General features: G+C 34.0%; 1 protein-coding gene across 3 annotated transcripts in view; it reads right to left on the reverse strand.

Annotated features, from left to right (window-relative positions):
- CHAF1A (chromatin assembly factor 1 subunit A) overlaps window positions 1-22,893 on the reverse strand; it is a 49,458-nt gene that overhangs the window by 3,908 nt on the left and 22,657 nt on the right. Inside the window, exons 4-13 of one of the 3 annotated variants that reach the window (XM_031947826.1) lie at window positions 12,744-12,800; window positions 9,473-9,702; window positions 9,030-9,090; window positions 7,904-7,972; window positions 7,011-7,237; window positions 5,538-5,709; window positions 5,127-5,207; window positions 4,833-4,925; window positions 3,486-3,744; window positions 1,495-1,985 (exon numbers count right to left, since the gene is read on the reverse strand). In XM_031947826.1, coding sequence (XP_031803686.1) covers window positions 1,495-1,985; window positions 3,486-3,744; window positions 4,833-4,925; window positions 5,127-5,207; window positions 5,538-5,709; window positions 7,011-7,237; window positions 7,904-7,972; window positions 9,030-9,090; window positions 9,473-9,702; window positions 12,744-12,800 — 1,740 coding nt within the window. Of the gene's footprint in view, window positions 1-1,494; window positions 1,986-3,485; window positions 3,745-4,832; window positions 4,926-5,126; window positions 5,208-5,537; window positions 5,722-7,010; window positions 7,238-7,903; window positions 7,973-9,029; window positions 9,091-9,472; window positions 9,703-12,743; window positions 12,801-22,893 lie in introns of all 3 variants that reach the window. The other 2 variants (XM_031947825.1, XM_031947827.1) reach the window with 2 other exon arrangements.

Here is a 22,893-nt window from a genome sequence, read left to right on the forward strand (position 1 = left end):
ATCACTGAATTAGAATTATAACTGCCTTCTTCAAGGAAATAGTATTATAAATAGTGGTCACAAGATACTAATTTAATTGTCCAAAGCACAATAATTGTGTTCTACCTTTATTTTTATTTTTTTAATCTTAACCAAGTTTTGACAGTGGTTATGGCTTTTTCATCAGCTCTAGCCTTTATAACTACTAAGAATTCAGTGCTTAACTGGATAGAGGATACAGGATCATAGGTTTATTACAAAGCCATGTTGTTGATAATTCAGTTTTTAGACAAACTGATTATGTTTTTCTACTTCCCATCTTTACTACATAGTTTTTGTTTTTGAATTACAGGATGTCCTTTTCCGATTACCATACTTTGATCAGTTCTACAAAGGAATATTAAAATTGACAAAATCAGAGAAAAAAGACAAATAAAAACCAAAATCATCTTATTATATTTATGAATCTTTCCTCTGCTCCCTTCCCCCCACAGAAAAACACATGTATATATAAAATTATTTATATGTAAACTGTTTTTGTTTATATTTATGTGTTGTACACGTGTACGACACACACACATACATACAATCATTTTTAGACTGATTTAACAAAGAAATTTTAAGTACAAACTGAATTCACACCTCTTATGCTACCTAGTCTAAAAATATTGCCATTGTCCAAAACATTTTAGAACTCCTCTTCTAGAATTGCCTTTGTAGTTGCAAGACATGTTTTGAGTCTTCTTAATGATGTTAACTCTCCAGTTTTGAGGGCAGAGTTAATTTCTAAAAACAGCCTAAAATCATTTAGACCTAAGTATTATGTTGAGAAAAGTGTTTGGTTTAGCTTTAAGAAAATTTGGGTAGGGAAGATAAAGATTGTTTTCTTGGACAATTATAAGTAAGGAAGAATTCAAGTTAACTATATGAAAAAACTCCTATAAACTACATCTGCTCATAAGTACAATGAACTGTTCTGTAAGGGAATAATGAGTTCTCCATCACTAGGGTATTACCATTTGTAGGGAATGCTGAAGAATAGATACCCATTCAGATATGGGTTGAATTAGATGATCTCTAAGGTCAATTCAGTATTGAAGCACTTCAATTCTGAAAAACTTAATTCATGTTTATTAATTTATTAATATTCAGTTCAATTAGTTTTCAGTGAAATAAGAACACCTAAGAATGGACAATCAGAAAATGAGTCCAAAAACACACAAAAAAACAGAGCTTTCACAGATATCTAGAATCTTTAACCTTCCAATTAATAATGTGACAATAATGTCCTTATATGGATTAATTTCTGAAAATTCAAGCTATGGATCTTTTTCCCTTTTTATTTTCCCTTCATAAAACATCAAGAGGCTAGCCTTACTTGCCTTTTCAAATCCTGCTTCCAATGTCAATACGCAAAATTTATTCAGAACCCACATAGGACGTATATATTTCTAGTTGTTGCTCTCTCCTTCTTTTGGGGGAAAAGATTATCAGGATGTTTCCAAGGAAACTTACCTGTTCGTCAAGCCTAGGTTTCTTCATGAAATGAGTGATGGACATACTGCCTGTGTTTTTTCTCTTTTGTGAGACTGGGGTAGTCTGTGTGGGCCCCAGATTTAGCCCACTGCCATTGTCCTCTTTAGTAGTAGATGGAACCTGAGTGATGTAGTTCCACTGGCAAGGCACAGGTAAGTGCTCTTGGTCAAAGCTCTTGAGCACTTCCAAATGAACATACCAACACATCCTGAAATCTGGTCTCTTTTCATACACTGAGTTCTCAGAAATAATCCGCTTTAGTCTAGCTTTGGAAGGTATAGCAGCATCCTCATTAGTAGTTGGAGTCTGTGGTCGTGAAGTACTTGGGCTTGTAGGGCTAGCTGTGTCACTATCAGGACTGCCAGTGCCCTTACTAAACAATCCTTGACGGCAGTACTCCTGGAATTCTTGAATGATCACTTTACTTCCATTCACATTCCCATGCAATAATGGGAGTAACTTTTCCAAGACTGTAAGGAGAAAAAAATCCCGTAATTTATAATGAATGTCAGTAAAACATATAATGTGCATTAACTGGGGGGCCCTGTTTGTAAGACTGTAATGGATAATTACATTTTAGCTTGAGATCTTGTGCATAGTAAAAAGAATACCATGCTTAGAATCTGGAGACTTGGATCCGAATCATGGATTAGTTGTGCATTCAAGAACAACTTAATCTCTCTAGGTCTCACTTTCTTCAAAAAATGAGGATATCATTTGCCTTATTTACCTTTACAGTGTTACTATGAGGCAAATACTTTGTAAATAGTTCAAGATTTTATAAATGTAAATTATAATTACTTGTTATTGTGTAGGTCAAAGACCTAGATACAAAAACCAAAGAACTTCATTGCTAAAAAATTTAAGAGTGAAATCATAAATTTATAAAATTCAAACATCTCTTATACAAATGTCCAAGATAAACCAGAGACCCTATATATGAAATTGTAGGGAATGCTGAAGAATAGATACCCTTTGTGCTTTGGTATAGTAGAAAGGGGCTAGACATTGGGTCCTAGGTGTCTGGGGTTTAAATCCTTTTTCTGACATTTAGTAGCATATATGATTATACACAAGTTTGACTTCTTGGACCCTCCACTGCCAGAGTCTTCCCTTTGGAATTATCTCTCATTTACAATGTATTATCTTCTTATTAAGACAATGAGTTCCTTAAAGGCAGAGATTGTGTTTTTGCTTTTCTTTCTATCCTCAGGTCTCAGCACGGTGCTTGGCCATAGCAAGCTCTAAATAAATGCTTGTTGAATTGACATGTCTCTCCCATAGAATTTTAAGCTCCTTGAGAGCCCTGACAATTTCATTTTCATTCCCAGTGTTCATCACTTGACAATGTTTGGTTCAATACATGATTGTTTGCTGAGTGCCTGTCACCTTTCACCTTTCACCAGCCCTTGGTTATTTCTGCAGCCCCTTCCAATGAGTTACATATCAATGTAAAAAGAAAACTAAATTTGGTGTCAGAGCACTTAGGTTGAAGTCTACTCTCACTACCAATATGATTTTGGATAAGTCACTTTCGGTTTCTGGGCCTCAGTTTCCTCATCAATACAATATGGCTCCATACATCTGCAAAGTGTATATATGCTTGACATATTCTCTCAACTCCACCTCAAGTTTTCCTCTTCCTTAAGGCTCAAGTGCTATCCTCTCTGTGAAGCTTGCTATAATTTCATGATTTTAGTTAATATTCATTCTCCACTCAAATTACTTTTGTTTTTTGACATAACATTTGTGTCTATGCTGTATTTTCCCAATAGAATATAAGCTCCCTGAAGGCAGAGATTTGTATGCCAGCACATGGCAGAATGGATAACAAAAAGTAGGCACTGAATAAATGTTTTGAACTGAATTGCACTTAACAATCCTAACATTCCTATTATAGGATTCTGGGAAAGGAGAAGATCTTGCCCTTTGGTTTTTCACGCCATTCCCATCCTAAAGTCAGAGCTTACTCTGTCGGTCCCTCTTCTCTCTTTTGTTGACCTTCGGTGTATGTTCCTCCTCTGGAACAACTGTGTCCAGAATACAAGCTGTAAATTGCTGCAACACCTTTAGCTCTGAATTGGCATTATTGTTCTTGTCGCTTTCCCAGATGCAACCAATCTTCACTGGTTGGAGCACACGGAACCTCTTCCCCTTGGCTAACAACTCATCCCATTCCTTGGCTTTTAGCTTTTGACGAACCTTGTGATTCTCTGGATCTGCGCCTTCCTGCAAACCAAAAGAAAGGGATATAATCAAAATATTCCAGCCTTAACTACAGCTCTTTTAATTAAAAGGATTGCTTGTTATATTATTTGTGGTTATATTATTTTATATTTATTCTTAATTTTAGGCCTTTGTTGGGTCTTCTGGGAAATTTACTTCTTTCAAAATTAAAGAGAGGCAGTGTCAAGATGATAGAGTAGCAGGAAGAAATACATCCTAGTTCTCTCGCCACACCACAAAGATTTTAAAAATATGCCAGACTGAATTATGAATAAGAAATTCTTCCCCTCCCAACCACAATCATGGTGAAAAGTTTTTCCAGCCCAGACTGGCTTAGGGAAAGAGACAGAGATCTATGAATGCAGAAGACTGGGTCTGACTTGAAATGTGACATACATAGAGTACTTCTGTGCCCTAGAACTGAAAGAAAGCTGAGAATGGGTACTACGTAAGAAATTCCCAAGCAGGAAGACATGCCAAAGGATCACTAAACTAGCACAAGGTGCAGTAATGAGTGACACCTGACAACTCTCATTAACTAATTCCAATTCACAGATCCAGAACAGACTGAGAAGTGGACCTATACCTACCCCTGGGTAGGAATGGGATATAAGTGAGAAATAATCATGGTAGGGGATCCTACCTGTGGGCAGAGTAAGGAACATGTTTGGCATCAGCCACTCTGAACCTGCAAAGCCTCCTTCCAAGTTAATAATGGCTGGGTCCAGCAGTAGTCTCTTGAAACTTCTAATCAAGGACAAGCTGACAGATCCAAACCTGGGTCAGAAACTTGCAGAGTTCAGACCTGAAGGACTACTCTAGATCACATTACTCTGGAGCATTGAAAGCTTACAGCTCCCCAACCTGAATTGTGAAAAGCAGTAGAAGATCATAAAGGACAGAAACTCAGCCCACATAATTCCCCAGAAGTGCAGAGAGCCCAATCTTAAATATTAATATTTGCTAGAGAGTTTATTTTTATTTCTCTTTCAATGGGGGAAGTAGAAGAGAAAATATTTTTTAACTACAGAAAAAACAATTTTTAAAATTTCAAATCCCATGATTATCACTAATTATTATTACAAACTTACTTCAGTTACTCCTTCATCTTCAGATAGATACCCATGAGGTACAAAAAAGCCATCATCATCATCTTCATCCTCACCCCCCTCATCTTCATCATCCTACAGAGGAAAAAATAATTAAGTTCATTTTTTTTTTTTCTATTTATTAGACCTTTGCCAAAACTACAGGAAGAAACATTATTTGCTGTTTTATACACACAGGACAGACAGACAGGAATCTATCTCATCACAGCAGTTTAGATTGATTTTGAACCTGTTTCTTGAAAGCCAACTTTTCTAACTTTTCAGAGCTGTTCTTACCCCTTCACTATGAGATAGGGACTCTCCTGGCTCCTCTTCTTCCCATTCCTCATCACTATCTATTTCATAGTCCAACAGCTTCTAAAAGAAAAATGAATCAATGTTAATAAACTAATTCAGATTCTCCCTAATAATCTTAGATAACTAGCACTTTGTTTAGTAATTAAAACACTTTCTATGTAATATTATGTATTATACTTATTCATGTTGGTATCTTATCTTCATATTAGACTTTAAACAATCTAAAAATAGGGATCATAGGTAATAGATTTAAAGCTATAAGGAATCATATCTAAATTTTAAAAATTATTCAGCATGAGAATAGCACTCTGTGAATACTAGGTGATAAACATTTGTTTTGTTGTAGAGACAGATAAGAATAAAAAAAAGAAAATACAACATCTTGCTTACACTGTCTTTGGACCAGGGGTTACGTGGACGGATGGCTGAGGTTTTCTTGTTCCAGGTACCCCAGTATGCAGGCCGATGGTTCTCAGAGAACTGCAAGAGCTTCATCCTACCAAATTTCTTCCTTTCAGGAACATCGCTGACTTTGCCACTTTCCACTATTACTACATCACTGCTGAGTGAAAGACTGAATTGAGAAATTCATCATATATAAAACTGGTGCTGTAGAAAGGCCTTGACCATCACTTAAGAGGCAAGAACCTACTTTCTATTAAACTATAATTATTAATTAAACTATAATAATTCTAAAAAGATTTGCCCCAATTATAAAGTCAAACACCTACAATTACAGACAAACCTTCTATATGACACAACACCCTAAATGACACAGAGATACGTATGTAGTATAGGGAAAACAAAAAGGGGAAAGAGGGAGTTACTGCAGAGGAATGACCTGGATTTTTCAGTAAGTTGAGTTAAATGCAAGCAAATTGATAAACAAACTATTTTTTCTCTAAGAGATTGTGAAATAAGCTGTTTGCTACGACAGACTAGGAAACTTTTTAAAATTTTTCAATAGCATTTTATTTTTCAAAATCCATATAAAGATAGTTTTCATCATTTACTTTTCTAAGACTTTAGATCTTCCAAACCCAAATCTAAATGTTCCAATTTTTTTCCCTCCCTCCCTTATTTTCCCCCCTCCCCAAAATAGCATACAATCTGATATAGGCTAAATATGTATAATTCTTTTAAACGTATTTCCATATTTGTCATGTTGTGCAAGAAAAATCAAATCAAAAGAAAAAAAACAACACATGCGAAACAAACAAAAAAGTGAAAATACTATTCTTCAATCTACATTGTCTCCATAGTTCTCTCTCTGGACATAGATGGCATTTTTCATTCCAAGTCTATGAGAATTGCTTTGAATCATCACATTGTTGAGAATCATAGAGAGTATTTTTATAAAATCACAAAATATCAGAACTAGAAGAGCTGAATCATTAAGTTCAAACCCTGAGGTTCAGATGAGGAAACTAAGGTTCAGAAAGATTAAATTTCTTGTTACAACACTGTGAAGGAGATGCTATTATTGTACTCATTTTATAGGTGAGGAATTGTGTCTAAGGTGGGATTTGAAGCCTAGGGTTTCCTGATTTGAAATACAGTACCTCCCTACTATGATGCCCTGGCTTCTCTAGACCACCTACATCAACACCCTCTTAATGAGGGTCAAAGCAGTAAAACTAAGCCCCCTGCAAATTCTATTACATTACATTGTCTCTGGGCTGACTCACATATTTACAGAGACAGATACTGAACCCAAGAAGAGAAGGCCCAGTCCAATACAGTACTTACCTATCAGCAGCAGAGCTTTGATCAGAACCTTAGGTTCTTGACTTCCAGTTCAATACCATATTACACTGAATTCATAAATAATAAAAGAAAATAAATAACTCTCTAGATACTAACCTGTTAATAGTGTTAAGACTTCGGACATAAGGCAAAGTAGGTCCAGATCTGTGAGGTTTACGGCACTTGAGATCTTTCAGAAAGTTTAATTCAGAATTTTGGTCCTTAAAAAGTTGGTCAAACTGATCAGAGAGCTCTTGGTCAAAAACCACTCGAAAGAGAGGGGCAAGGACCATGTTCTCTTTAATTTCAAAGGGAGCAAACTTCCCACAAGAACCAGCAAGAGTCTGAAATTAAGAATGAATCTAAAATTGAAATAACTGATACAAGACATCATACCATATCAAATATCTTTTTTTTTTTTTTAAAACACCTTTTTAAAAAAAGATTTTAGCTGAAGATATTTGGAATGCTAAAGCCTAACAAAGTGGCTCCTGAACGAACTCTTCATATAAATTATTAATGTGTACATTTCTTCAGAACTATTCTTTCAGCATCAATCTGATTGCAATTTTTAGTAGTAATTTAAATAAAAGCATGGATGATGCTCTTCTGCTGGGAATTTCAATAACATTTAAACACCTGAAAGTTTAAAGATATTGTTTCATATTGTTTATTTTTCTGTCACGTTAGTTTTGTCTCCCCAGTAATATGCCCCTAAATGCAGAAATTATTTTTCTGTCTTTAAAGGCATCTATTATAATTCTGTGAATTTAGTAATCAATTAAGATTCTAAATATTTGTTAAGTGACAAGCATGTCATTTTTTGCCTGTTTGAGCAGACAAATGAATAAGATCTTCTAAACTTGGAAAAATAAAATATCTATACTCAGAGATCACATAATGATGAAATAAAACCTGGTTGTTCAGAAAATATCATTCATACCAAAAACAAAAACAATAAAAGTTAATGAAACAAAATAAAGTTGAAGCCTAAGGAACAAGTTTCTCACCTTGGGGGCTTGTGGCGTCTTTGGTTTCTGAAAGAACCTGGTGATTTCTGCCTTCTCTGCTTTAATGCGCTGTAGTTAATAACAGATGAAATAAGGTAAGTTGGTATGTCTCTTCGTATCCATTCTATCATTCACACAGGGGCTAAAATAATTTTCCTAATGAAAAGGCCTGACCATATTATATTCCCCTGCTCAAAAAACTTCAGTGATTCTCTGTTGCTTACAGAAGTAGTTCTCAATCTTTGAATACAGGGACCACAGACCTAACAAGAAACAAGATAGTTATGCTGTTTGCATCTATTGACTAAAAAATATGTTATTCAGCAAATATTTGTTAAGAACCTACTATATGCCAAGCACTGAGGTTACAACAAAAAGCAAAAACAATCCCTGCTTTCAAAGAGGTTGGTCTAACGGGAGACTGGGAAAGACTTCTTGGAGAAGTGGGATTTCAGCAGGAATTTAAAGGAAACTTAGGAATCCAAGAGTTTGAGATGAGGAGAGAAAATAATGTCAGATATGGGAACAACCAAAGAAAATGTCTGAAGTTAAGAAACAGAGTGCTGTGTGTGAGAAAAAAGCAAGGAGGCCATTGTCACTGGGAGTAAGAAAGACGTACTTACAGAGTCAAGAGGAGGTGGTAGACAGAGGTTATGAAGAGCTTTAAATGCAGGGAATTTTATATTTGGTGGTGGAGGTGACAGAGAACCAATAAAGTTTGGGGGGAAGGAAAAAAGAAGGGTGCATGGTTCACAAGCAAGAAGTGCGACACAGTAAGATCTTTAAAAAGATCCTGCTTGGGAGGAAGGACTGCAGAGAGGAAAAACTTGTGGCAGGGAGACCCCTTAGCAACAGTTGAGGTGTGAAGTATGAGATGAAGAGAGGAACCAAAGGTGATAGCTAGATTATGAAAGGGAAGATTGTAATAGAGACTTTAAAAGAGGATTATTTCAGGGAAATTAGTTAAAGAGGAGTATTTCAGGGAAAAGATAAGTTGTTTTACACATGTTGGGCTTATGATGCTTATATCCTATTCAAGGAATCCAATAAGCAGCTGGAGTTATAAGAGCAGATATCAATAGAGAAGTTAGGGCTGTATAAGTAGATAAGTAATAACAACACTTACCTTTTCCTCCTCTTTTAACCGTTTCTCCTCTTCCTTCTTTCTTTTTTCTTCAAGTTTAGCCCTATGAGAAAAAGGTGACTTTTTTTTTTTTTTTTTTTTAAAGACACACAATTTGTTTAGGCAACACTGTAATCCTGGTACAGAGTACTTTACAAGCAAAGTAGTCAAAGACATTTCCCAGGAAGCCAAAGACATCAGCCTTAGCTTGATAGAGGGGAGCAGAGTCCTAAGCCACTTTCTTTTCAGCCCTTTCACAAAAGGAAAGTCAATTTATAACTCAAAGGAAAGAAGAGGAAAACCTGTAAGCAAAACTAATCTAGTTCTGCCTTCCTAATCCTAAAGTAATGGATATACTCAAATAGTAGACATCATAGAATTTAAATACAAAGAATATGGAAATTGGCTCCTGTCAGTCTAATATCAGAGGAAAGACTACTACATACTCCAGTGCTTCCTGTCTCTCCTTCCGTTTTTCTTCTTTGAGTCTCAGCTTTTCTGCCTTCTCTTTTTCATCTTTTTCCTTCTTCTCTCGCCTTTCCTTCTCCTTCAGTTCTTTCTCTTCCTCTTTCTTCTTCTTGGCTTCCTCCTTGGCTCGCTTAGCCTCCTCTTTCAGCTTCTCCTTTTCTTCCTTTTCTGCCTGTAACTTTAGCTGTTTATCCAAACGTTCCTTATCCTGCAGCCAAATGACAATTTGACAGATGAGCTTCAGACATCAGACAAAAAGATCTGAAGTGAAAAGCCAAAGGAATAACATGTTTTAATAGAAGTAAGTTAAAGTTAACAAGTGTCTGAAGAAAAAGATTCCTCTTCCCACTGATATCCTGACAATATGGAGCCTCACAGATTTCCATACTACTGACCACCAATTTTCTATTTTGAAAACAGATTTAAAATAATATTGATTATGGTTCTGTTTCTCACTCCAATTTTCAAGTAGTACACATTAGTAAAATGGAAGGTACTTTAAAAAATTAGGTCATCAACCCTTTTCTTGTCTCAGGGCATCCTATTAAGGAAGTACCAAGAAGTACCCCATGTCCTTAGATTTGGGGTTAAAGAACTAAAAGTATCTTCATAGACAAATAACTTCCCTTTTATGTGCCTCAACTTTTTCATCTATAAAATGAACATAACGATCTGAATTATTGTGTCAAGAGTATTAAAGGGCAGAGAGTTAAGAATTATTAATACATTAGTAAGGTTTATGAAAACCTTGTCTCTGCTGCTGGGTACCTTTCCACAGTCTGGAGAGCAATATTTACTGTACTTTCTTGAGAGAACAGTGAAGATAAGTCCCTGGTGGGATTTTTTTTTTAATGCTTTAAAACATCAGAAATAAGTTTTAAAATGTATAAAAAGAAACTGATGACTAATACCACAATGTGAAAAACCTTTTCTTGGATTGTGAAAAATGTTAACTTAAGGAAAAAAGTAAGAGAGAAAACTACCAAGTTTTTGAGAGTACAGTAAGTTCTATGATAAATAGGTAACATGTTTACTTTATTTCTATATTAATGGAAAGTGTACTAGATCAGGACTCAGAAAACTAAGATTTGCTTTACTGATTACAAGTCATGCCATTGTGAATAAATAATTTTGCAATTTAGTTTTTTCATTTAAAAAACTGGAGAAACAATTTTTTCTCCTAACTACTTAACTTTGGTTATCAGAAACACATTTAATTGGAAACTAAAATTGAGTGGTCCATATGCTAACAGGATCAAATTAAAGAGACAGATATTGTCTTAGAAGAGATCATTTCATCCATTTTACAAATAAGAAAACTAAAGTCCAGAGAAGTTAAAGACAGATTTGCCCAAAATTATATAGTTACATGGTTGGAATTTAAGCCCTGGTCTTCTATCTCTAAATCTAATGTTTTTTCTTAAACCACATTGTTTTTAATTATGTTAAATTGTTTTTAATTATGTTAACAATCAACAGCTAGAAATATCCCAGGGGAGCTCTTAATACTGTGTTATAGATTCCCCCCAATTTGACATTCTATAAATTGGTGAAGCCTATAAGATGCCCTTCTTATGTTTTTAAATGCATAAAATAAAGACTTATGATTACAAGGGAAAATAATTATAATGAATAGTTATCAAAAACAAATTCATGGATCCCAGATTAAGAACCCCTAAAGATGAAGAAATTGCTTAACTAAAACCAAGCTAATACTCTGAATAGGGGCAACTAGGTGGCACAGTGGAGAGAGCACCAGCCCTGAAGTCATGAGAACCCGAGTTCAAATCTGGTTTCAGACACTTAACACTTCCTAGCTGTGTGACCCTGGGCAAGTCACTTAACCCCAATTAACCCCAAAGAATACTCTACTTCTGAAAAAAGTACCTACATTATCTCCTACACAGCACAGCTTCTATTCAAAGCCTCCCTTCCCTGACAGAAATTCCAAACAATGGAACTCAAGACTATTTTCCTTGGTTATGATATGTGTGGATAATCTAAAAAGTCATGCCATATCTAATTTCTGCATTAAACATCCAGCCTGTAACAGTTACTACCTGGGTGTCCTAAGAGTATTGAAATGTTTTTCTGTCTTATGTAATTAAAATTAGGAACCCTTTTAGCACATGAGGTCTCTTTTACATAACTGGCATAAGACATGATCTAGTGGGCTATCAGGCATTCTGATTGAAAGAGATTGAAAATTATTTTGAGCCTGTGCCTAATTCTCATTGAACTAGCCCATACCAAATATTAACAATCTAGATTTAGCAGCAGATTAGTGAGAAAAAGCCTTTGTAGTTATCTAAGGAAACAAAAAAGTGTGCTGGAGGTTTAAAAAAAAAAAAAAAAAAAAGACTAGAGTTAGAAAGTTCAATTGGCTCTGCTGTTACTTGTGTGACCATAAGGCAAGTCATAATTTCTTTAAGCCTCAGTTTTATTAGCAGCAAAACAAAGGATTGGACCAGATTATTTCTAAGATCTCTCCTAGGTTTAAAACATCTTCTATTCAGGAGATTGTAGATTACAGACAGTGTACAGAACAGCAGTCTTATGTTTAATTTTTTCAAGTGTGCTAAATTTCAAAATCCAAATGGATCTAACTGAAGCCTGATACACAAAAATCAAAATCAGTTCAGATAGGCATAGAAAACACATGAAATTGACAACACAAGGACACTTTTCACCTATAGCAAATGTTACAGAATCCCAACATAACAATGGTAGCAGAAATCATGGATAACATCTGCCTTAGCTACAACCCTCCATGCAAGTGAGAATGTAGGACAATCTACCCCCACGTAATCAGGCAACAGAACCTGTAGGATAAATGAATTAGGGCTCTTTAAAATGAAGTTTTGCTATAATAATCAGTAAAAAATATTTTTATGTAAGTTATTTACCAAATTTATTTTTACTAACTAGTAGGCACAACAGTAAAATGACATGCTCTGAGGGGGTAAAAAGGAGCTGTCACTATTAGGAGGAATATAAAGCTTTGTATATGTGTTTGAGAAGAAAAACTTGGCAAAAATGCAGGATTTAGCAAAGCAAAAATGACAACTCACAAGTCACAAAAGCCCAGTTATTTATACAGATATAGGATTTGAGAAGCACAAACAAATTAGAAAACCAGAAAATAAGCAAGTAAAAACTGGGCCAATGGGAATGCAAGGAAGAGCTTTGCTTACTATTTAATGCAAAAGCACAGCAGGCTAATTTTCTATTTCAGTGAAAATGTCTTACTCTTTGTAATTTCATCTTTCCCTTCTCTGTTGAACTTTTGATCAGCTTCCGAGGTACCTAAAATAAAAGAGATATCTTTTAAATGAAAGAATTATACTCTAATATGCACAAAAATATTACTTTGAAGATTTTTTTAAAATTGGATTTATCTTAATTTACAAATATCCCGCCAATGATAACCCTCCTTTTTATTTATTTATTTATTCTTGTTATGGCCTTTTATTTACAAGACATATGCATGGGTAATTTTTCAACACTGACCCTTGCAAAAACTTCTGTTCCAACTTTTCCTCTCTCCCCACTCCCCTCCCCTAGATGGCAGGTAGACCAATATGTTAAATATGTTAAAGTATATGTTAAATACAATATATGTATACATATTTATATAGTTATCTTGCTGCACAAGAAAAATCAGATTTAGAAATAAGGTAAAAATAACCTGAGAAGGAAAACAAAAATGCAAGCGGACAAAAACAGGAGTGGAAATGCTATGTTGTGGTCCACATTCATTTCTCATAGTTCTTTCACTGGGTGTAGCTGGTTCTTCATTATTGAACAATTGAAACTGATTTGGTTCATCTTTTTGTTGAAGAGACCCACATCCATCAGAATTGATCATCTTATACTATTGTTGTTGAAGTGTATAATGATCTCCTTGTTCTGCTCATTTCACTTAGCATCAATTCATATAAGTCTCTCCAGGCCTTTTTGAAATCATCCTGCTGGTCATTTCTTACAGAACAATAATATTCCATAACATTCATATACTACAACTTATTCAGCCACTCTCCAATTGATGGGCATCCACTCAGTTTCCAGTTTCTGGCCACTACAAAGAGGGCTGTCACAAACATTCTTGCACATACAGATCCCTTTTCCTTTTTTGGGAGATAAGTCCAGTAGAAACACTGATGGATCAAAGGGTATGCACAGTTTGATAACTTTCTGAGCATAGTTCCAAATTGCTCTCCAGAATGGTTGGATGCATTTACAATTCTAACAATGTGTCAGTGGATGATCCTTCTTAACAAAAAACAAAATAAATAGAAACATATAAAAAGAATGAAAGAAAAAAATAGCTCCAGTGGAGGTAATGAACACATCAATAGACTCTAATATTGTATTCAATATTCCACATTCATAGTCTCCCACCTCTGCAAAGAAGAAGGAGATAAACTTGCTCACTTCTTTTTGGGACCAAGCTTGATCACTGTAATTATATTGTTCAGTTTCTTTTTCTGTTTTCTTTCCAACCTCATTGGGCATTATTTCTCCTTCTCCCATACTCTGTGATCTAATCAAACTGGCCTTATTTCTGTTCTTCACACAGGATACTCCACCTCCTGTCTCCCTATTTTTGCTTTGGCTATCTATACCATGCCTGTAATGTACTACCTTCTCATTTCCACCTCAAGAAATCCTTCTCTTCAAGATGAAGCTTAAGTACCAACTTTAGCTGAACAGCCTTTCCTGATCCCCTTAGCTACTAATGCCATCTCTCTAAAATTTATGCTCTGTGACTACAAATTTAATCCTTTATCCTATTATACTAAACTGCCTTTTCTTACTTAATTGACTACAAAATGTCTTTTCAACATCCTACCATTTTCTTTCTTTCCTTATTTGTATTCCCAGAGTCTATAATAGTGTTTAGAACATAAAAGGCACTTAATAAATGTTGAATTTTTATGATTGCAGTCATTGTGTACATTGCTGTAGTTCTCACTTCATTTTGCATTAGAACATATAATACAGATTTCTCTATTCATCATATACACTGGTTTTTTTTTTTAATTTAGTTTATTTTTAGTTTATGAAATAAAACAAGCACTTGCATAACATAATACAATAAACAATGACTGCCCATGAAACTACAAATCTAATATGCATAACTTGCTATTCCTTTTAAATATACAACAAAATTGTCATGTAAATTTTTTCTCATTCCCTCCAAAGAAATGGCTACCATTAGACACAAATTGGTACACATGTAAAATTATTTTATAAACTTTTGTTTATCAGTTCTTTCTCTGTATACCGACAGCAACTTTCTTCATATGTCCTTTGTAACTAATTTGAGTATTTTTAATATTCAAAATAACTTATTCACTCAAAGCTATTGTTAAAAAAAATTGCTGTTACTGTTTATACAGTGTTCTCTTACTTCTACTCATTTTGTTCCTCATTATTTTGTGCAAGTCTTTACATATTTTTCTAAAATCACTAAGTTCATCATTTCTTATAGCATAGTAGTATTCTATCACAATCATATATTACAATTTGTTCAGTCATTTCCCAGCTGATGGGTATCCCTGCAATTTGCAGTTCTTTGCAGTTCTCTAGTACAAAGAGAGCTACTATATTTGAGAATGTATAGTTTCTTTTTCTTTTTTTCTAATCTTCTTTTATATCTTCCAATACTCTTATCTCATTTATTCATAAACTGCCTATCCATAAGTCTGATAAGTTACATATTCCATGTTCTCCTAAAAACTCTCTTTATAACTAGGTCATGTATATATTTTGACCTTAAAGCTAGATCAATGGAATAGAGTAGACATAAAATTTATAGTGGCAAAGAAACATAATATTCTGGTACTTGACAAGTATAAAGACTTAAAATTTTGGCACAAGAATTCATTATTTGGTTAAAAAAAAAAACTGTTGAGAAAACTGGAAAGCAGTATGGAAGCCTCTGGGCCTAGACCAGTATTTTACATCACCTATCAAGATATTGTTTCTTATGGCAAAATACCATCCTATTACCTTCAGGTATCACAATTCATTTATTAATTTTCCAACTGATAAACATCTAGTACGTTTCTAGTTCACTGCTATTACAAAAAAGAGATCAGCTTTATTCTTAATGCAAAAAAAAAAAAAAAAAAGGAAGGACGGAAAGGAAGGAAAGAAAAGATGGAAGGACGGACGGACGGAAGGAAAGAAGGAAGGAAGGAAGGAAGGAAGGATCCCTCTGTTCAATGATTGTGGCCTGGCTGAATAAACTTAAAATACATTAGAAAACAGATGTATCATGAGCAACTATTAAGATATTAGAAAATTTAGAGTATCCAGGACAGCAACCAGGATGAAGTACCTGAAATGTATGTCATATGAGAACTGTTCTGAAAAAAACTGGGTAGCCTGGAGAATAGGGACTTCAATATTTGAGGTACTATCATGTACTTGTACTATTTGGCCACAAAAAGCAGCCTCAGGTGCAACTAGTAGAATGCATATTTAAGCTTAATATCAGGAAGTTTCATAAAAATTAGAAATGTTTCAAAGTGGGATGGGCTGTCTAGAAAAGTAATGAGTTCTTCTTTAGAGGGCTTTAAAAAAAAGGCTATGGATGATTACTTGATGAGTATATTATTATAGTGGGGATTTCTTTCATGTATGGACTGAACTAGATAGACACTAAGACCCCTTCTAATCTTTAATTCTGCGATTCTATACACAATTCAAAAGGGAAATAGGTAGAGGCCGAGGGAATGGTATTTAAAGGAGAAGAAAAGTCAGAGAGGGAATAGTCACAAAAAATAGAGAAAAAAGGGATCCTAGCAAAATCTATTTATAATATAAGATCCTGACACCTAAATCAGGGAAAAACAAATCAGAAAAAGAAAGATATAGACAAAACTCATTAATGAAAATTAATGGAAAAAAATGTTGAATTTTATTAATTATAAATATTGAAATTTTTATTAATAAAATGGCTATAATAACATATTTAAAATATAACAACACAATAACAGATTAGAATTAGACCAGAAATGCAGGCATGGTCCAATAGGCATATTAACAAAAATCAATTTTTCAAAAACATGCCATGTAAGGGCAGCTAGAGGGCACAGTAGATAAGAGTACTGGACCTGAATTCAGGAGGACCTAAGTTCAATGCTAACCACAGATACTTAATATTTCCTAGTTGTATGGGAAAGTTACTTAACCCCTATTGCCTCAAAACAAACAAACAAAAACAAACACCACTCTATGTATAACCTATATAAAATTGCTTGCCTTTTCAAAAGAGAGAGGAGAGACAGAATATGAACTCAAAATTTTTACACTCTTACAATTTAATATTTTCCCCAGTTACATTCAAAACAATTTTTAACCTCATTTTTAGAAAAAACTTTTGAATTCTAGGTTCTTTCCCTTATCCCCACCCATAATTAAGAAACCATATATGAAGTTGTGCAAAACACTTTCATAAAAGTCAAGTTGAGGGAAAAAACTTCAAAAAAAGTCAAGCTAAAAAGAGAGAATGTTTCCATTTGTATTCATTCAGACATAATCAGTTCCTTCTCTGCATATGGATAGAATTTTTTATCATAAGTCCTTCAGGGAAGTTGTAGATGATTGTACAACTGAGAATAGCAAAGTCATTTACAGCTGATCATCCCAAAACATTGCTATTATTTTGTATATAGTATATTTCACTTTAGAATTCAAAATTTTAAAAAAGTGTTAAAAGACTGTTTTTATATGTAATTAGAAAAAAATGTTTAAGAAAAACCATAGCAATAGATAATATTATGTTACTGTAAGAGAGTGAAGATAATAAAGGGGCCTATCTATTCCCAATCTACTGAAGAAGTTGGGAAGGAATGGGAGCAAAGCTACATTCAAAAGGGTTTTTATGTTTACAAGGAGAAAAGCATTCATTCATTCATTCATTCATTCATATGAGAAAAGGATGAAGGAAGAGATAGTAGGGGAATAAGTCTCAATGAAACGAGATGAAGAGGAAGGGAAAAGGGAGAATTCTGAAAATAACTTAATTTTTTTTTTTAGCAAAGTAAAAGATGAACTCTCAACTGAGAGGGCTGAGAGAAGGTGTGGTGATGGGAAACTTGAGGAGGAATAAAATGGTTTGGAATAGCTGCCATGTGTAGAAAAAGAAACTGGGAAATATAAAATGATTACTTTTAGTAGGGGCCCAATCCACAGTATAATTTTGCAGTTGACTTGGAGACCGTGATTTTGTGATTTTTCTCCAGTTCTGTTCATCAGCATGTGAGTGGGAATAAAGGCAGAGGATGGTGGGAATGATTCAAAGTTGGATTTCACAAGGTACAATTTTAACTGAGCAAGAAGTTCATGTAGAAAATTATACAGGATTAAAATAATTATAATAATGAGATAATTTTTGTAAAACAATTAGCAGTGTCTGGGACAGAATACATACTATATAAATATTTATTCTCTCTACTTCCCCCAGTTAACCAATGGATGAAGAGAGGGAAGGAGAGTGTAGTCAGTGCAAGGTTGATGCCTTGAAAGAAAACTGTAGGATAGAGAGATTAGATGTCATTGTGAGGATGAAGAACAAGGGCAGGGAGTTATAAGGCAGAAAAAAAAAAATGAAATGAAAAAGTATTATGATTGGTGGTAATTTTTGTTTCTTCTCTGACCATCCTTATTTCCCCAGTTTCTTCCTTTGTGTTATTTCCACAGCTAACATTCTAGAAGTATCTATGAATTGTGTCAAATAATAGTTATAATGTTGGACATACTTGCTTTTATCTCAATCTGCACTAGCCCATCACCTCAGTTAGTAAGTAGGGAAGATATTTCTTCATGGGTCCTCTGGAAGGCTAATCAATGAATGATCAGCATTCTTATAAATTTCAAAGTTGTTTGGAAAGGACCACTAAACTCAATGTTGATGGAACTGGGAACTGATCTAACTACTCTAGAAAGCAATTTGGAACTATATTTTAAAAATTCATTGAACATATACTCTTTGACTCAATGACACTACTACATAGTATATATCCAAAGAAATCAAAATCAGATGAAAAAAATCCACATCTACAAAAATATTTATAGCAGCATTTTTTTATTGTAGCAAAGAACTGGAAACAAAGTAGGTGTCCATCAACTGGGAAAAGACTAAACAAATCATGGAACATGAATGTAATACAATATTGTTACCACATGATATAAAAATGACAAAAAGGACAAATTCAGAGAAACTGGCAGAATTTTGTATCAACTGATGAAAATAAAGTGATTGTAAACAAGAGAAGAATCTACAAAATGTTTATAACATTGTAAAGGAAAAGAGTGGTGAGAGATTTAGGTATAAGTTCCATTTATAGCAGGATGATAACACATCAAAATTAGATTTTTATGGAGATAGTTCATGTATACTGAATAAAATATAGAAATCGAAGTACTCTACTATCCAAGAGCATATGAGATATAATATGAAGCTATAGGAGAAGCTTCCCTTGTAAAATATAGATATCAATATTTGTACCATCCTCCTTCACAGGGTTACTATAAAGAAAGCATTTTGTTAAAGTTAGATCTAAACAAATGAAAGAGTATCAATTGCTCATGGATAGAATGAGCTAATATAATAAAAATGACAATTCTATCTAAAGTAATATACTTATTCAGTGCCATGCCAATCAAACTACCAAGAAATAACTTTATGGAGCTAGAAAAAATAATAACAAAATTCATCTGAAATATTCAAAAGGTCAAGAATTTCAAGGGAATTAATTCCAGCTTTTGGGATACGAACTCACTATTCGACAAAAATTGCTGGGAAAACTGGAAAATAGTATGGCAAAAATTAGGCACTGACCAGTATTTAACACTCTATACCAAGATATGGTCAAAATGAGTACATGTTTTGTTTTGTTTTTTAAATTTTATTTATTTTAATGCACATTGCTTTACTGATCATGTTGGGAGGGAAAAAAAATCAGAACAAAAGGAAAAAACTATGGAAGAGAAAAAAAACAAAAAAGAAGTAAACATATCATGTCTTGATTTACATTCAATCTCCATAGTTCTTTTTCTGGATGCACATGGCATTTTCTGTCCAAAGTCTACTGAGATTGCTTTGGATCTCTAAACCACTGAAAAGAACCAAATCTTTCATAGTTGATCATTGCACATTCTTACTATTATTGTCTACAATTGGATTTATGATTTAGACACAAAGAGTGATACTATAAGCAAATTAGGAGAACAAAGAAATTAATCTACCTCTTAGATCTATGGAGAAGAGAGGAATTTATGGCGAAAGAAGAACTGGAGGTTATTATGAAATACAAAATGGCTAATTTTCATCATATTCAACTAAAAACGTTTTGCATAAACAAATGCAGCCAAGATTAGAAGAGAAGCAGAAAGCTGAGGAAAAATTGTTATAGCTAATGTTTCTGATAAAGGCTTCATATTTCTAAAATATAGAGAGAATTGGCTCAAATTTATAAGAATATAAACCATTCCCCAATAGATAAATGGCCAAAGGATATGAAGAATTTTCAGACTAAGAAACTAAAGCCACTTCTAGTCATATTAAGAAATGTTCTACATGTATTGGTCAACTTGCCATCTGGGGGAGAGAGTGGGGGGAAGGAGGGGAAAAGTTGGAACAAAAGGTTTTGCAATTGTCAATGCTGAAAAATTACCCATGCATATATCTTGTAAATAAAAAGCTATTAAAAAAAATGTTCTAAATCACTGATGAGAAATGCAAATTAAGACAACTCTAAGGTAGCATGTCACATCTTTAAGATTGGCTAAGATGACAAGAAAAGTTAATGATAAATATTGGAGGGGATGTGGGAAAACCAAGACACTAAAACATTATTGATGAGTTTGTGAATGATCCAACCATTCTAAAAAGCAATTTGAAATTATGTCCAAAGAGCTAACTAACTATGTGTGCTCTTTGATCCTGCAGTGTCTCTACTGGGTCTGTATACCAAAGAGATGAAAAGGAAGAACAGGAACCCCACATTTGCAAAAATATTTGTAGCAACTTTTTTTGTGGTAACAAAGAATCAGAAAATGAGCAGATGCCCATGAATTGAGGAATGGCTAAACACGTTGTGGTAAAAAAAAAAAAAACAAACAAAAAAAAAACACGTTGTGGTATATGATGGTAACTGTTCTATAAAAAATGATGAAGAAGCTGATTTTAGAAAGGCCTGTAAAGATTTACACAAACTGATGCTGAGTAAAACAAGCAGAAACACATCGTACAAAATAACAGCAAGAATGTGCAACTGTCAATGAGGAAAGGCTTAGTTCTTCTCAGGGGTTCAGTGATCCAAAACAATTCCAATAGCCTTTGGACAGAAAATGCCATCTGCATCCAGAAAAAGAACTATGGAGACTGAGTGTAAATCAACATATGCTATGTTTACTTCTTTTTTGTTTTTTGTTTTTCTCTCCCATGGTTTTTCCCTTTTGTTCCGATTTTTCCCTCCCAGTATGATTCATAAATAAATAAACAAATTTGAAAGAAAATAAAAGAAAAAGAAATGATGACAGGCGATTTCAGAAAAGCCCAGAAAGACTTACACAAACTGATATGAGTAAAATGAGTTCAAGAGAACACTTTACATAGAAACAAGATTATGTGTTGATCAACTATAATGAACTTGCCTCTTTTCAACAATAAGGTGATCCAAGATAATTCCAATAATCTTGTGATGGAAAAAGCCATCTGAATCCAGAGAGACAATAATGGAGAGTGAATGTAGATAAAAGCATAGTATTTTCACCTTTTGGTGTTTGCTCTGATTTTCATTCTTTTGTTTTTTTCCTTTTGCTCTGCTTTTTTTGTCTGCAGCATGACAAATACTGAAAAGAAGAACTGTACATGATTCATCTATACTGAATTGCTTGCTGTTTTGCGGGGAGGGAAGAAGAAAAATTTGGAACACAAAGTTGTACAAAGGTAAATGTTGAAAACTGCATTTATTTGAAAAAATAAAATACTATTTAAAAAAAAGAAAGCATTTTGTAAATTTAAATGTTTTGTAAATGTAAGCTATTGTCCATCTGACCACCACAGAGCTGTATACCAAATGGTCTTTAATGTTTTGTGATTCAGAATTAGAATGGGAAACTTACAGGATTCAGCTTTTAAAGTTAGCTCAGATGATCTTAGGAGAAACTATATATATATATGAAAATATTGTAAATTTTATTAAAATCTTGAGCCTAAATTTAGTTCCCTCAATTTATTTAACATTATAAAATCAGCAGAAATTAGCAGGAATGATAGTGTGGTAAAATGGACAGGGTTAAATAGCCCCTGCCATGGGAAGAACTTGTGTGTGTGTGTGTGTGTGTGTGTGTGTGTGTGTGTGTGTGTCTAGGTATACACAAAATAGAAATAAGATATTTTTAGGAAAGGCACTAGCAACAAGAAGAATCAGGAAGAACTTCAAGAAGAAGTTAGCGCCTAAGCTAAGTCTTGAAGGAAACTGTTTAAATTCTAAGAGATGGAGAGTGAGGAAGAAATGTATATTCTAGACATGGGTGACAGTCAATGCAAATGCACAATTATCATACCATGAGGAAAACAGGCATTTGGGCCAGATCACAGTAAAGATAAGCAATAATGCATAAAATAACTAATAATGCAGAATGAGGCAAGACTATTGGGAGAGATGACCAGTTCTGATGGATCAGGCCATCCTCAGCAACGAGATCAACCAAATCATTTCTAATGGAGCAGTAATGAACTGAACTAGCTATGCCCAGAAAAAGAACTCTGGGAGATGACTAAAAACCATTACATTGAATTCCCAATCCCTATATTTATGCACACCTGCATTTATGATTTCCTTCACAAGCTAATTGTACAATAATTCAGAATCTGATTCTCTTTGTACAGCAAAATAATGTTTTGGTCATGTATACTTATTGTGTATCTAAGTTATATTTTAATATATTTAACATCTACTGGTCATCCTGCCATCTAGGGGAGGGGGGGGGGGGGTAAGAGGTGAAAAATTGGAACAAGAGGTTTGGGAATTGTTAATCCTGTAAAGTTACCCATGTATATATCCTGTAAATAAAAGGCTATTAAATTAAAAAAAAAAAAAAAAAAAGACTATTGGGAGAGAAAGAAGTGTATATTTGATTCTAATAGTAAGTAAGGCATTGTCCAAATTTACAGAGTTCTGATGTGGTCAGACCAGAGCTTTTAAAAAAATCACTGATAGGTATGTGGAAGACAGAATAGTGTAAGTAGAGAACTAAGGCAGAAAGCTACTTGCAATGCTCCAAGCAAAGAGTGATAAGATCCTGAAATAGAGTACTAGTTATGCAAGTGAAGATGAGGGAATGATGTGAGATATATTGTTGAGGTAAAAGTCACAAC

The sequence above is a fragment of the Sarcophilus harrisii genome, chromosome 1 (genome assembly GCF_902635505.1).
Source record: "Sarcophilus harrisii chromosome 1, mSarHar1.11, whole genome shotgun sequence".
In the NCBI taxonomy this organism is placed as follows: domain Eukaryota; kingdom Metazoa; phylum Chordata; class Mammalia; order Dasyuromorphia; family Dasyuridae; genus Sarcophilus; species Sarcophilus harrisii.